Genomic DNA, 15,455 nt, shown 5'->3' on the forward strand with positions numbered 1-15,455 from the left:
AATTACAAAATAAAAATAATAAGAGTGCTGGGTCACACTATTGAGATTTTTCTCGTCTAAGAGGGAGTTTTAAGGGCTGCATTCCTCAGACTCCATGCCATTAAAAATAAAAAAAAAGTGACACCAAGAGTGTCACTATACCCAGCCTTTTATGGAACATCCCAAAAAACAACTTGGTGCTGCAACATAAGTGTGATTTTAGTTGAAGAAATGTATCCACTTAGGTGCAAGAAGTAGATGTTACAAAGAAGGTGATATGGGCCAGTGGAGATGGGGAAGAAACACTTCAGTAGCTGATCGCAGGTTGTGAAACATCAGGAGGCAGAGAAACTGATTCTGGTCCATCTGAAAGGACTTACCCATTCCCATATAAAGCAAAATATGCAGACTTTCTAGCTTGATGATAAGGGTGCATTGGCGGATGCAGTCAAAGGCAGATGAAAGATCAAGGAAGACCCATGGCACAAGGCCAGAGCCACCTACTAGTCTCCCAAGGCCGTCCAAAACCGATGAAAGGTCCGGTTTAGTGATGCAGCCTGGTCAAAAAACAATTCTGTAGTAGATCCACAGTAATTTCTTTCCACCAGTGCTAGTAAAAAGCCTCTGAGAGCTTACTCAGCCTGGCTATCAGGGAGATCGACCAGAAGTGGTTTAGATCTAATGATAATGATGATTTCTTTGGAAGTGTTTTCACAGCAGCGGATTTACAGGCTGAGGGTGCTAGACGTAAGCTGCGCAAGCTGTGAGCTGTTAAATATGCTTTACATCTGGGAAAAAGCAAAACGCCAGAACAGCTTCACTATTCTTGCTTGGCCAAAGTCGGCCACTGAGCCCAAAAGGAGCAGACTGCAAAGTGGTTACAATTATTTAAAAAATAAATAAAAAAATAAAAAAAAAAAAAAAGCTGACATTAGTATGGTTGAGTAAGAGTACTCACTTTTTCTGGATTGGATTGTTAAATATATAGCTGGTGAGGGGAATATGCGCAGACCATCTGGTAACTAGAGTTTTGCTTTTTTCCTTTGAATTAATAAATTACTGCAAGGTTCAGCTCACCGAAAAGAGGGATATTTGAACAATAAAGCACCACTGTAATTCAACTACATTTCAACATAGAACAGTTAGGAACTTTGTGAATTTGGCGAAAAGTATAGTGTATTTCCTTTTTTAATTTTAAATTTCCATAAAACACTTTGGAAAATGTATTCAGATTTTACGCCTTGGGGCTCTACAGGAGTATCCCTGCCTAGTCAACAGAACTTGAGATCTTGTACTTGTTACAGTATGTCAAAACATAAGTTAGAAATATGTGCGAGCTACTATGAAGTGAATCCAGTGTACTCTTAGATCTTGCAGTGCAGCCACTATTAAACAGATAACCTTTACTCACTTCAGCATTACTCCTCTTTACACACACTTCTCCAAAAGATTTTCATACTGCCGGATCTCATGGATACCCACTGGTACCTTTGTTTGGATTAGCATAAGGCACTCTTTATTTGTGTCAGCAGTGGATCAGTCACTTGTAAGTAACATAGCAGTATACAAATTGTACATAGATGTCGCATCGGGGGGGGGGGGGGGGGGGGGAAATGGATGGCTTGGGACATGTAGGACATGGGCCAAACCAAAAATGCAACTAAACACAAAGGAGGTGGATGCGAGGTCGAAGACTGACTCATACCCACATATGATCTAAACTGTTAAGGGTGCACCCCTGTGTGGACGAACAGTTGTTGGAATGACCTAGAAAACCCATTCATATGGATAAACTACTCTACTGCAAAGGCTACATAAAAGGCAGTTGTTTCGTTGAAAGTATAACTTACCATGATCCACGAGCCATGCCATACACAATGTATTCAGCTTTTCATCAAAAAACTCCACTCCCTAAAAACACAAGCGGTGGCGATTAGTGTGTTGCAGAACATTAAGGTATGTTATTCACAGGACTATAGTGCAAACCATCAAATCCAGACAAACTAGGATTATGAGCGTACTTCATAACATGGATAATATGAGGATCTGACAATTTTATTTTTTTAATTAGAGAGGCAGAACTCTGACCATACTGAGGAATGCTACTTATCTTCACTAACGTCCTGTGGCAGAGATTCTATCTAAATGCAGATTCTTCACCTTTTGACCACTCTCCCAGATGCAAGACTGAACCGGCAAATCTTCAGCAGTACCCCCCCCCCCCTCACCCCCTTCACCCCCCCCAATGCATGCATGGACAGGCTCTGCATCAATATATTTCTGTGCTAGATACGAACTGTGCTGTCCTATACAGGTGCCACCCATGCACATGGACACCAGTTGCCTCCTGGAAACTTCTGCACCCTCAGACATGGAGCCAGTCAGACCAGCTGTGATCAGATTCCAGAAAAAGATAGCCCTTTCCTGCACAGCCCTGCATTTTCTTTTTTCATTTGTGATCTTCAAGAAGTTGACAGCTTAGTTAGCCTGCTCTGGCATTCGGGAACCCGCCAACTGGTATGTGTGACCAGAAACATTTCTTCGGTGGCCTAGCCACATTGAGACAACAGGTTCTACAAATCCACGTAGTCCTGCTTGTTGCAGTAGCATATGGGGGAGGTATTGTCCTCTAGTACCTGCACCAGCTTCCCTTTGGTGAGGATTGGTAGGTTTTCAAAGCCAAGCGGAAGGCTCTCTGCTCTAGAAGGTTGATATGGAGCCGGGCCTCCGTCAGAGACTAGCTGCCCCTGACCTTTACCTCTCCCAGATCGCCTTCCCAACCCAAAAGTGATCCATAGGTCACCACTGAGCTCTGGGTTGGGAAAGGAGAGGCGCCTGCTGCTGACCAAACCACAGTCCGGCAGCCAGCACTGCAGATAGTTTGCGGTCTCCTTTTATGTGGAGAGACCAGTTAACAGAACAAAGTGGTGGGATGGTCAGTGAGGAATTAGCGGTTAGATAAATTCTCTACCAGGAAGAGTTACTGAAGGGAAGTAACCTGATCTTCTGATAAGAGACTTCTAAATGCAGATTCCACACCTTTTGAACAGAAACAATATCTCCTTGGTGGTTCCGTTACTAACTTGCACTAAAAAGTCCTGAAGGACAGACCTAAGTGTATTTCCAAGCAGACCTGATTTTCTAGGCAATAGTGCCTAGTTAGTGATGTGATGTAACAGACTGAGGTATCAAGAACCAGCACCCCACATGCCAATGCAGTGGTAGCAGTCTTGGCCCCAGTAGAATGAGATCAAAAGCCCTCAGGAGGCTGCTTTTTAGCCGGTGCATAGCAGATCTTAATGCAGAGTAGAATCCAGCACAAGATCTTTTCCTGCACAGTCCTGCATTTTTTTTGCTCTGGTGCACACAATAAAGAGCTGATAAATCAGCCAAGGTTCTTTGGTATGATCGACGCAGAAGCTATGAGCTCCTTTAGATCCACTAGGTGAAGTATCTCCTCCTCAGAGTGGTGAGGTGCAAAGAAGGCTGAAGTGCAACATTCTGACCAACAAGAAATGGCGTCACTACCTTTGTAAGAAAGGCGGCTTGAGACAGCAGAGACAGCTTTTCTGGGGAAAACGTGGCTTAGTGAGGGTTAACAGAAAAGGCCTGCTTATGGTCGACCCGTCCCATCAAAGTTACAGCAACAAGAAAGATTGCTCAGAGTGTGAGGTGAGAACCACTGGGGAGGGGCACAAAGGAGTAACGTGAGGACCAAATTTATGTCCCATTTGGACATAAACAGAGAAGGGGGAAATCATGTGTTGTAACTTAGAGAAAACACTTCACAAGAGGTAATTTAAATGATGTCCAGTTCGACAACCGGAAGGTGGCCAAAAGAGCTAACAGGTACCTCTTTAACAGTGCCATAAGCAAGGCCTTGATGGGCAAGAGAAAACAATAGAACTTCCTAGCTGCCAAGATGACATTCACAACATTAGGAGGAACATCAAAAGGTCAACTACTGTTGCTCAATCTCCAATCATGGAGGTGTAGGTTGCGCAAGTTCAGGTACACAATTCTGACCTGCTGCTGTGACTACAGATCTCCAGAAGAGGCAATCTGATCAGAGGACAAATGCTCATGCCATGGAAGTTCACATACCATACTCTGTGCTGCCCAATCTGGGGCAAATAGGGTGACTTAGGCCTGATCAGTTCTGATCTTCAGCACTCAGGGCAGGAGAGATATTGGCGAGAAGGAAGACTGTAGGACACTTCTCCAAGCTAGAGATGCCTTGGAAATTCCATGGAGCAAAAGAGCTGACAACGTTCTTGACGGTAGTGAGAAGAGGGGGGGGTGGGGGGGGGACACATTTGCAGAAAGACCCTGCATACCCCCAGATTAATTGCCATTTGTGAAATGCAAGACGTTGACAGCTTAGTTAGTCTGCTCTGACATTCGTGAAACCCGCCAACTAGTTTGTGTGTGTGACCCGAAAAAGTATTTGGTGCCTAGCCACATCCAGAGACAGGTTCCACAAATCCATCTCGTCCTCCTTGTTGCTGTATCATATGAGGGAGGTACTGTCCACAAGTAATTGCACCAGCTTCCTTTGGTGAGGTTAGGGAGGCTTTCAATGCCAAGCAGAAGTCTCTCAACTCCAGAAAGTTGATATGGAGCTAAGCCTCTGACAGAGAGTAGTTGCCTCGGACCTTTACCTCTCCCAGATCGACTCCCTAACCCAAAAGGGATACATAAGTCACCACTGTGAGCTCTGGGTGGGAAAGGTGAGACTTCTTTTGCGGACCCAATCGCAATCCTGCACCCAGCACTGCAGATCTTTTGAGTATCCTTCGAAATCTGGATCTAACTGGAAAGACTGCTCTGGTGTTGTGCCCACTCGTCCTTCAGATCCTACTGTGTAGCTAGCATAGGACATCTGGTGTGCTTGACTACCATGGTGCAGGAGGCCATCAGTCCCAGCAGCCTGCATTAGCCGGAGATCCAGGACAGAGGTTGAAACATCAGGGTTTTAGCCAGACTGTCCTAGTCTTCTCCGGAGAATAGGTGCAACACTGCACCATGTGCGAAACAGCTCCAAGATGTTTGCCGTATTAAGGGGGTAGCTGACGACTTCCTGGAGAGAACCCACTTTCAACATCCAGTCGTCATAGAACGGGAATACTGGAACCTCAGAAGATGTGCTGCTAGCACCGTCAATTATGTGAACACCTGAGAGGAGCTAACATCATCAAAATGTAGCAAAGCAAACTGAAAATCCCTGTGGCCTACTGTGAACCACAGAAAACCTGTGGGCGTACAGGACAGGTATGTGGCATTAAGTGTCCTGTATGTCAGCGTTACCATCCAGTCTCCAGGGTAGAGTGCAAACAAGGCCTGGGCACGCATCTTGAACTTGTTCTACAGGGAAGCATTATGATGACAAACGTCTAGGATGGAGCCCCCCCCACACACTTATTTTGTGGGCACCAGGAATAAGCAGGAACAACTATAACCAACATATGACACTGACGCCCTCTCTATGCCTCCTTTGGCCAAAACTTTCTTACAGCAGGACGTTTAGACTGACAGATGGTCCTCTGTCAACTGGTCTAGAGATGGTGGAAGGTGCTGATTAATGGCAAGGCAACACCCTACTGACAGCTTGCAGGACTCCATGCCCAAACCTATTGCCTGCACTGTGGCAGACAATGTCTGTCATCCAGGGTGGCTGTGTGCTGTTAAGGGCACAACAAAGAGGCCTGAACAGTGTTGGCGCAGTAAAGGAAATAGACTGCGCTCTCTAGTGGGTATAGTGGCCACAAAACGTCTGGTGAGATTGCCGTACCTGCTGGGGTTGCTGAAAGCCCCTACATAACCACAGAGAGGTCAAAACTGCGGGTGCAGCTGGCATAGGGTAGAACCCCCCCCAACACACACTTTGAAAAAACTGTGGCCCTGCTATCCTTAAGCGCTCTAGGACAGAATCAACTTCATCACTGAAAATACAGTACACGTTAACATGCCTGTCCATTAGGCTAGCCTGGGCGTCTCCCAAAAAGCCAGTGGAACGCATCCAGGCGTACCTGCAAAGGACTATACTGGTGCCAGTAGCCTTACCAAGGGAGTCCGTGATATCCAGCCCTCAGCAAATGGTAAATGTAGCTGCATTTCAACCGTATCCTACAAAATGATGGCAAAGGCTTCTTCCAGAACCAGAGTTACTAAAAAGGCAACAGGCATTTACAGAGTGAAGGGCTAGAATTTTGGATGAAAAGACCCAGGTTCCAAAAGTTTCTATCCTCTTGAAGTACCTGCCAGAGGTGAGAGGTGGGAAATTAGTTCAAATTTACCCTGTTGGCTGAAGCTTTTACCACAAGGCTCTCTGGCATAGCAAGCTGTTCACAGAAACTTTGATCGCCCTGGCAGGTCAATGATGCCTTGCAATCTGGTGAATGATAGCGGGGCCGGAGCAAAGTTCGGCCTAGGTTCCTAGTAGCATTTCGGTTAGTGTATCATTGAACTCTAAAAGAAGATCAGAGCTGGTTTTGGTCAGGCTGAAGTAGCTTGGTCAAAATGTTTGTCGTAACTTTCCCCAAGTGAGGAAGTTAAAGGTCTAGAACTTCTGCCGCTCTTTGCAAAAACATGGCAAGGAGGTGTTGTAAGGAAATGGCTAACTGTTGCAGTTACCCCCCACTTTTTGCCTGATACTGACTTGACTGAGAAGTGTGCTGGGACCCTGCTAACCAGGCCCCAGCACCAGTGTTTTTTCACCTAAAATGTACCATTGTCTCCACAATTGGCACAACCCTGGCACCCAGGTAAGTCCCTTGTAACTGGAACCCCTGGTACCAAGGGCCCTGATGCCAGGGAAGGTCTCTAAGGGCTGCAGCATGCCTTATGCCACCATAGGGACCCCTCATTCAGCACAGACACACTGCTTGCCAGCTTGTGTGCGCTGGTGGGGAGAAAATGACTAAGTCGACATGGCACTCCCCTCAGGGTGCCATGCCAACCTCACACTGCCTGTGGCATAGATAAGAGCCCTAAGGCAGGGTGCACAGGTACATGAGCACTATGCCCCTACAGTGTCTAAGCAAAACCTTTGACATTGTAAGTGCAGGGTAGCCATAAGAGAATATGGTCTAGGAGTCTGTCAAACACGAACTCCACAGCACCATAATGGCTACACTCAATACTGGGAAGTTGGAGTATCAAACTTCTCAGAATAATAAACCCACACCGATGCCAGTGTTGGAGTTATTAAAAAAATGCACACGGAGGGCATCTTAAGAGATGCCCCCTGTATTTTACCCAATTGTTCAGTGCAGGACTGACTGGTCTGTGCCAGCCTACTGCTGAGAGACGAGTTTTTGACCCCATGTGGTGAGGGCCTTTGTGCTCTCTGAGGACAGAAACAAAAGCATGCTCTGGGTGGAGGTGCTTCACACCTCCCCCCTGCAGGAACTGTAACACCTAGCAGTGAGCCTCAAAGGCTCAGGCTTCGTGTTACAATGCCCCAGGGCACCCCAGCTGGTGGAGATGCCCGCCCCCTGGACACAGCCCCCACTTTTGGCGGCAAGTCCAGGAGAGATAATGAGAAAAACAAAGAGTCACCCACCAGTCAGGACAGCCCCTAAGGTGTCCGGAGCTGAGGTGACCCCTGCCTTTAGAAATACTCCATCTTAATTTTGGAGGATTCCCCCAATAGGAATAGGGATGTGCCCCCCTCCCCTCAGGGAGGAGGCACAAAGAAGGTGTAGCCACCCTCAAGGACAGTAGCCATTGGCTACTGCCCTCCCAGACCTAAACACACCCCTAAATTCAGTATTTAGGGGCTCCCCAGAACCTAGGAAACTAGATTCCTGCAACCTTAACAAGAAGAAGGACTGCTGACCTGAAGCCCTGCAGAGAAGACGGAGACACCAACTGCTTTGGCCCCAGCCCTACCGGCCTGTCTCCCCAATTCAAGAAAAACTGCAACAGCGACGCGTCCCCCAGTGTCCAGCGACCTCTGAAGCCTCAGAGGACTACCCTGCATCTAAAAGGACCAAGAAATTGCGAGGACAGTGGCTCTGCTCCAAAAAAGAAACAACTTTGCAACAAAGAAACAACTTTTAAAGGACTGCACGTTTCCCGCCGGAAGAGTGAGACTTTCCACTCAGTATCCGATGCCCCTGGCTAGACCTGCGGAGAAACAACACTACAGCGAGGACTCCCCAGCGACTGCGACCGTGTGAGTAGCCAGAGTTGAACCCCCTGAGCCCCCCAGCGACACCTGCAGAGGGAATCCAGAGGATCCCCCTGACCGCAACTGCCTGCTTCTAAGAACCCGACGCCTGGTAAAGACTGCACCCACAGCCCCCAGGACCTGATGGATCAGACCTCCAGTGCAGAAGCGACCCCCAGGTGGCCCTCTCCCTTGCCCAGGTGGTGGCTAACTTGTGTCCCCCCTGGTGCCCTACAAAACCCCCCTGGGTCTGCCCTCTGAAGACGCGGGTACTTACCTGCTGGCAGACTGGAACCGGGGCACCCCCCCTCTCCATTGAAGCCTATGTGTTTTGGGCACCACTTTGACCTCTGCACCTGACCAGCCCTGAGCTGCTGGTGTGGTAACTTTGGGGTTGCCCTGAACCCCACCCCCCAACGGTGGGCTACCTTGGACCAAACTTTGAACCCTGTAGGTGGTTTACTTACCTGCAAAACTAACAAACACTTACCTCCCCCAGGAACTGTTGAAAATTGCACAGTGTCTAGTTTTAAAATAGCTTATTGCCATTTTTGTGAAAAATGTACATGCTATTTTGCGGATTCAAAGTTCCTAAAGTACCAAAGTGAAATACCTTTCATTTGAAGTATTGATTGTAAATCTTGAACTTGTGGTTCTTAAAATAAACTAAGAAAATATATTTTTCTATACAAAAACCTATTGGCCTGGAATTGTCTTTGTGTGTTCCTCATTTATTGCCTGTGTGTGTACAACAAATGCTTAACACTACCCTCTGATAAGCCTACTGCTCGACCACACTACCACAAAATAGAGCATTAGAATTCTCTCTTTTTGCCACTATCTTACCTCCAAGGGGAACCCTTGGACTCTGTGCATGCTATTTCTTACTTTGAAATAGTACATACAGAGCCAACTTCCTACAGGTGTCATCTTCGGTGGCAAGGCCTGGTGTGGAAAACTAGTCCAGTGTCCGGGGAAGTAACTTGACCACTAGCATCATGGGGGTACAACTGAAGATTTTTCTGACTCTAGTTAGACACACCGCCCTCATCTCAGTCACAGACGACATCAGAACCCTGATGGACAACGGTGAAACAGTGGCCCTCATTCTTCTCGACCTCTCGGCTGCCTTTGACACCGTCTGTCACCGCACCCTAATCATCCCGCCTCCGCTCCACCGGGATCCAAGACCAGGCCCTGGACTGGATCGCCTCCTTCCTCGTAAACCGCTCCCAAAGAGTCTACCTCCCTCCGTTTCGCTCAGAACCCACTGAGATCATCTGCGGCGTACCTCAAGGCTCATCACTCAGCCCGACACTCTTCAATGTCTACATGAGCCCCCTCGCTAACATCGTACGCAAGCACGACATCATCATCACCTCCTACGCCGACGACACCCAACTTATACTCTCCCTCACCAAGGACCCCGCCAGCACCAAGACCAACCTACAAGAGGGTATGAAGGACGTCGCAGATTGGATGAGGCTCAGCCGCCTAAAGCTGAACTCTGAAAAAACTGAAGTCCTCATCCTCGGCAACACCCCGTCCGCCTGGGACAACTCCTGGTGGCCCTCGGCACCGCACCGACCCCCGCAGACCACGCCCGCAACCTCGGCTTCATCTTGGACCCCCTTCTCACCATGACCAAGCAAGTCAACGCCGTGTCCTCCGCCTGCTTCCTCACCCTCCGCAAGATCTTCCACTGGATCCCCGCCGACACCAGAAAAACCGTGACCCACGCCCTCGTCACGAGCCGCCTGGACTACAGCAACACCCTCTACGCTGGGACCACCGCCAAACTCCAAAATCGCCTGCAACGCATTCAAAACGCCTCAGCCCGCCTCATCCTCGACGTACCCCGCAACAGCCACATCTCCGCACACCTGAGACACCTGCATTGGCTCCCAGTCAGCAAAAGGATCACCTTCCGACTTCTCACCCACGCACACAAAGCCCTCCACGACAAGGGACCGGAATACCTCAACAGACGCCTCAACTTCTACTTCCCCACCCGCCCCCTCCGCTCCTCTGGCCTCGCACTCGCCGTCGTCCCTCGCATCCGACGCTCCACGGCGGGTGGGAGATCTTTCTCCTTCCTGGCGGCCAAGACCTGGAACTCCCTCCCCACCAGCCTCAGGACCACCCAGGACCACTCCGCTTTCCGGAGACTCCTAAAGACCTGGCTGTTCGAGCAGCGATAACCACCCCCTTTGTCCCTAGCGCCTTGAGACCCGCACGGGTGAGTAGCGCGCTTTATAAATGCTAATGATTTGATTTGATGAGGGAGCATTTAAAAGCTGAGCAATCTGTGGATACAAGTCTTATCAGAAAAGCCAGGTATACCCAGCCTGGTGGATTTGCATTCTACTGTACAGCGTCAATTGTCATTTTGTTGGCCTAGCAAACATAGTACTAGCTGGAAGTCGCCAGTAGATAGTTATAGTTAGGACTTAGTTTCTATAGAAAAAGCGTTTTTCTGGCTTGCCTCTCTCTTTCACACTGTTTGACGAATCATCCAAAACAACAAAAGAGTGTGAAGGAAAAGGAACTACTATCTGCTTACTTTCCCATATACATATTGACAAAACCAACAGACGCAGGTGTGCCAAAATGGTGCATGAAGCCTAATTCATATGTTCCTAACAGAATCTTTTGTTTCTTTTAAAAGACCGCCTCACCCACCAACCTAGTTGGTCATTCTTCAAGGGGTGTCATCCACCATTTGCGTTGGATCTTCCTGGGGTCCTCCAAATATTCTTAAGCGCTCTCCAGTGCTTGCTTTTAACTTTGCCCTCTGGGGGCGATGTAATAAAGATACAATGGGGGGGGGGGGGGGGGGGAGACTAGGGTGGCCCCTGGGGACCGCCACCCTTCCCGGGGCAACATTGTAGATTATGATGGAGGGCAGTAAAACTATTGAGGAGGAAACTGTATGGCAGAGGCGCAAGTTATAGCTGGAGAAATCCTCTCATTCTCATCACAGATAGCAAAGGTACAAAAACTCACCAGCTGTCCAGCAAGTAGAGGCATGTACTCTATGATTGCAAGTCGAACCCTCCATTTGGCATCCTCGGCCAGCTCCACAATTGCAGGAAGGAGGGACTGAGAGAGCTGGCGAATCCCAATCACTTCATTCACACAGTCCAGATTGGAGATAATGTTCAGCCGCACTTCAGGACACTTAAGAGAAAAAAAATAAAACATTTCGGGCAAAGCAAACATATGAGATTGAAATGGAGATAATGCTGTAAAGTCATATCAGTTCATTTACTACACCAAAAAACGATAAACAAGCATGAGTACAGTATGGAAGTAAGTGGAAGTAGTGAGATACAGAGGGTAAACAGACCGTATTCCTAAATTGTTTTTCTTCTACTGTGCATTGATTGGAGGCTACTAGCAGCCGAGGCTACTAGCAGTCTGCCATCTCATGGATGGGGATATTTTTGGCACTTCCTAGCTCCACTGACCAGCTTTAATTGAGCAAACTTTTGAGTGCTTGCTGCTGACTCAGTAGCACATGTTGAATTCAAACAGCAAGGAATATCAGGGGGCTGGATATAGAAGTGGTTAATTAATAAAAGTGCTGCTACAAGAAGCAAAAAATAATCAACATTTCTAAAATGACATGCTTGTAAGATGAAGTGTTGGATGGATACACTTTTAAGAGCAAAAGATGTCCAAATACATAGTTTCGTTTTTGTTCATCTGTTCACACATTTGAAGGCAGTCCTCTTTTATCCTCTTGATTACCCACAATGTCTAACACTAGTATGAGTTTTACTCTGCATATTCTTGTGCACAGTCTCAGATATCACCTATGAAACTTTACTTTAACCGCACAGAACAATTTTCTCAGTTCGCAAACTAGAAATCCATTCTCTCTCAAGCCCCATTCGCCAGACTTCCTGCTTACTATTCCAGTCAGTTCCCTCCATCTTAAGTGATTCTGGTTACAAGCCTGAGTAGTTTAATTCTGCATCAGTTGTCTAGTCAATCTAGCGACTGGCATTTTTTTTTTGGTTACAGCCAATATATAAAAAAATATTGAGAAGATTACCTCATCCTTCAGTTGAGCCAGGAACAGAGGTAGAAGATGTTCTATTGTGTTATCTTTGCCCAAGATAGTGGATAGTCCCATAATAACAGAGGCTAGGGCAGACTTCACATGCTGGTTTGTGTCAGAAACCAGTTCCTACAAATAAAAAAATATATATTAGATCAAATAATGTAAAGCTTCATTTTCAAAACAACTGTAAGAGGTTTTGCTTTACCTAGCCAATAAAATTCATTTTGAGGGCTGAATGCCAATGTAAGCACCAGAAGTTATATCTGACTGTAGTATTTTTGGAATCAAATGTTTCAGGATACAAAACGCAGACTGAAACACAGGATTGTCCATATTCTAGAGAATCAAGCGTTACAGGAATGAAAGGTCTTATTTTTTTTAAAAACAAGACAAAAACCCACACCCAACACACACTTATCTAGGACTAGGAGACTGAAAGCATCTTACCTTGACATAAGGAAGAATGTGGTTCATAATGATGGTTTCGCGACCATCAGCAGGCAGGTTCTCACAGAACTCTAAAAACACAAAGAAGAAATTTAATTTACAATTTGGAGATACCTGATGAAAAGCGGTCACGCTCTCAGGACTGACAATATGGTACGTGGAAGTAAGACAGAAGGGCAGTTACTCAACAGGGTGGAAAAGGGCCAACAGCATACCATCAACTTTTATAACTTCCAAATGGGGAAGAGAGGTATACTTCATATAGTATCGCTGACCATATTAAGCCAACAATATTAAGCTTTCTCCATATACAATACAGAATGAACAAAACGAGCTGTGGAGTATCAGACACAAACCAGAACCGTAGTGAAAAGAAATGATGTTTTCATACTTTACCATGAACTCTGAGCATATGTACAATTATTTACTCATTAGTCCACATCATTTTTTGTTGACGTCTTTTGATTTAATAAAAATAGGACACATCAGTATAAATTTTACTGACCATTTTGTACACAAGGGCAAAGCATTTCTCACAAATGTAGGACATACTACACACCAATTACAGTTAATTACCACAAAAGTTTACATCTCCGACCCTAACAGCAACAGCACCTCTGGCTAAAGTTAGGAAGTGCTTTTGTAATCCAGACTCTGGACTTCAATTATTTGGAAGTGGAGTAGTCAGAGTTACAAAAGATAGAGGAAATAAAAAAAAAAGGGGGGGGGAGGGCAATTCATTCCTACATGCTATCTAGTTTATGTATAAAATGCCTGCAGGTTACTTTAAATGTACAAGCACAGGAAACACACCCTTGCCTGCAAACTATGTGTTGTATCCAGGATAAATGAGCTAAAACAGGTAGGAGTATATTCCATGTTTATTTCCAAGGTATACAAGAACCACCTCCAGTATTCGTCCCCGGCACCACTCCAACCGCCTTCCTTTTACTCGCCGCACCTCCCGCATTCCAGCCCTCGAGCCCCCATCCAACCCTCAACATTCCACCGACTCGCGAGCCCTCTACATTCCACCCGACTCGCGAGCCAACACAACATACCATCTCTTTTTCCTTTTATTTTTTTTGGGACTTAAAACAAAACTATACTATAACTAACAAAAATGATAAAACTAGGAAAAAACAAACACAAACCTAATAATAACAATATAAAAAAAAAAATATATATATATATATATATATATATATATATATATATATATATATATACACACACACACACACTATAGATCAGCTCTTAATTTCCATGGCACAAACTTGACGGGAAGATCTGTGTGGAAAATTATCCTCATACTGTAAAGCGGACTTCTGAGTATTCACATTACGTAAGTTTTGAACTTGTAAGGAAGAACTCCTATTTGTACACCTGTCAATGTCATTACATGGATTCAATACAGGCTCATCAGGTGACTTCACCACTCTGGAAAGATTCCACCAACGAACATCTTCAACCATAATTGCACTTCCACAAACTTTCTTTACCCTGACAGGCTTCCCAAAACAATCATCACCTTTTCTTACAGACACACATTTTTTTTATACGCACCAAATCTCCAGGGAATCCCTTACACAACTTAGTGGCTTTGATCAAATCATAACTCCTCTTCATACGTTCTTGATCTGACGTCACCTTTTCCCATTCCAATCCTTTTTTACTACCACACAATCCCTTGGTATTCAACAAACTCTTCAACCAAGAGGGAAAGAGAACGGTGGTTGGTTTACGCCCTTTTAAGGCTTCAAAAGGTGACACATTAGTTAATGAATGAGGTGTGGAACGATAAACCCACAACATGGTGCTTACCGCTTCAAAAACGTCGTTATTGTGTCTAGCCCACTTTATACAGTCACCAACCACCCGATTCATCCTTTCAACTAAACCATTTGTCTGTGGGTGAAATAATGAACTCTTCAAGTGCTTAATACCAGATTGCTTTAAAAACTTCTCCATTTCCGCATTAACAAATTGCACACCATTGTCAGAAATAATGATTTCCGGAAAACCTTCCCGCAAAAAGACTTTTTAGAAAATTCACAGCATTAAGCGCTGAAGGAACTGGATAAAAACGAACCTCGGGCCACCTACTATGATAATCCATAAGAACAAACGCATATCGTAAGTTGTGAGGAAGAAAATTAAATGGGCCAATCATGTCAATCCCCAGCTTAGACCACGGTCTAGGAGGAATTTCAATAGGATGTAATGGTGGAGTAGATACTTTTAACCCCTTTTCTGCCGAATTACAAACAAGACACCCCTTGACAAGCAAATCGACTTCTTTGTCCATAGATGGCCACCAATAACTCTCCCTTAACCTCCTTTTAGTCATAGTCACTCCAAAATGTCCTTCATGCGCTATTTTAATCAAACCTGAACGTAAATCGTGTGGGGGAATGCACCTTTCACCCCTCAACAATATCTGATCTTCTATAGAGATCTCATTTGCAACTTTACAAAATGGTTGTACCGGTAAATGAACATTCTTTTCACTTGGCCACCCATTAACTACAAACTCTTTAACTTGGTTTAAAATAGGATCCTTTGCAAAAGCCACCTCCCAATCATATTTAGTATAGGCTCTGGACATCGGTAGATCCACAGAAGCAATAAAACAATCCTCTCTATCGTCCTCAGCATCAACACTCTCCAACTCTCCCACAGGTAACCTAGAAAGAAAATCTGCTCTCACATTGAGCTTCCCCGGTAAAAACTTAACCTCCATATTGTACTGCAACAACTTAGTGGTAAGACGTGCAATGCGTGGGG

General features: G+C 45.7%; 1 protein-coding gene across 1 annotated transcript in view; it reads right to left on the reverse strand.

Moving 5' to 3' along the window:
- The window catches only part of PPP2R1B (protein phosphatase 2 scaffold subunit Abeta), a 132,720-nt gene that overhangs the window by 76,119 nt on the left and 41,146 nt on the right, over positions 1 to 15,455 (reverse strand). The window contains exons 8-11 of the mRNA XM_069225003.1: positions 12,669 to 12,739; positions 12,213 to 12,347; positions 11,159 to 11,332; positions 1,830 to 1,890 (exon numbers count right to left, since the gene is read on the reverse strand). Of these exons, the coding sequence (XP_069081104.1) occupies positions 1,830 to 1,890; positions 11,159 to 11,332; positions 12,213 to 12,347; positions 12,669 to 12,739 (441 nt within the window). The remainder of the gene's footprint in view (positions 1 to 1,829; positions 1,891 to 11,158; positions 11,333 to 12,212; positions 12,348 to 12,668; positions 12,740 to 15,455) is intronic.

This window comes from Pleurodeles waltl, chromosome 3_1, assembly GCF_031143425.1.
Source record: "Pleurodeles waltl isolate 20211129_DDA chromosome 3_1, aPleWal1.hap1.20221129, whole genome shotgun sequence".
NCBI lineage: Eukaryota > Metazoa > Chordata > Amphibia > Caudata > Salamandridae > Pleurodeles > Pleurodeles waltl.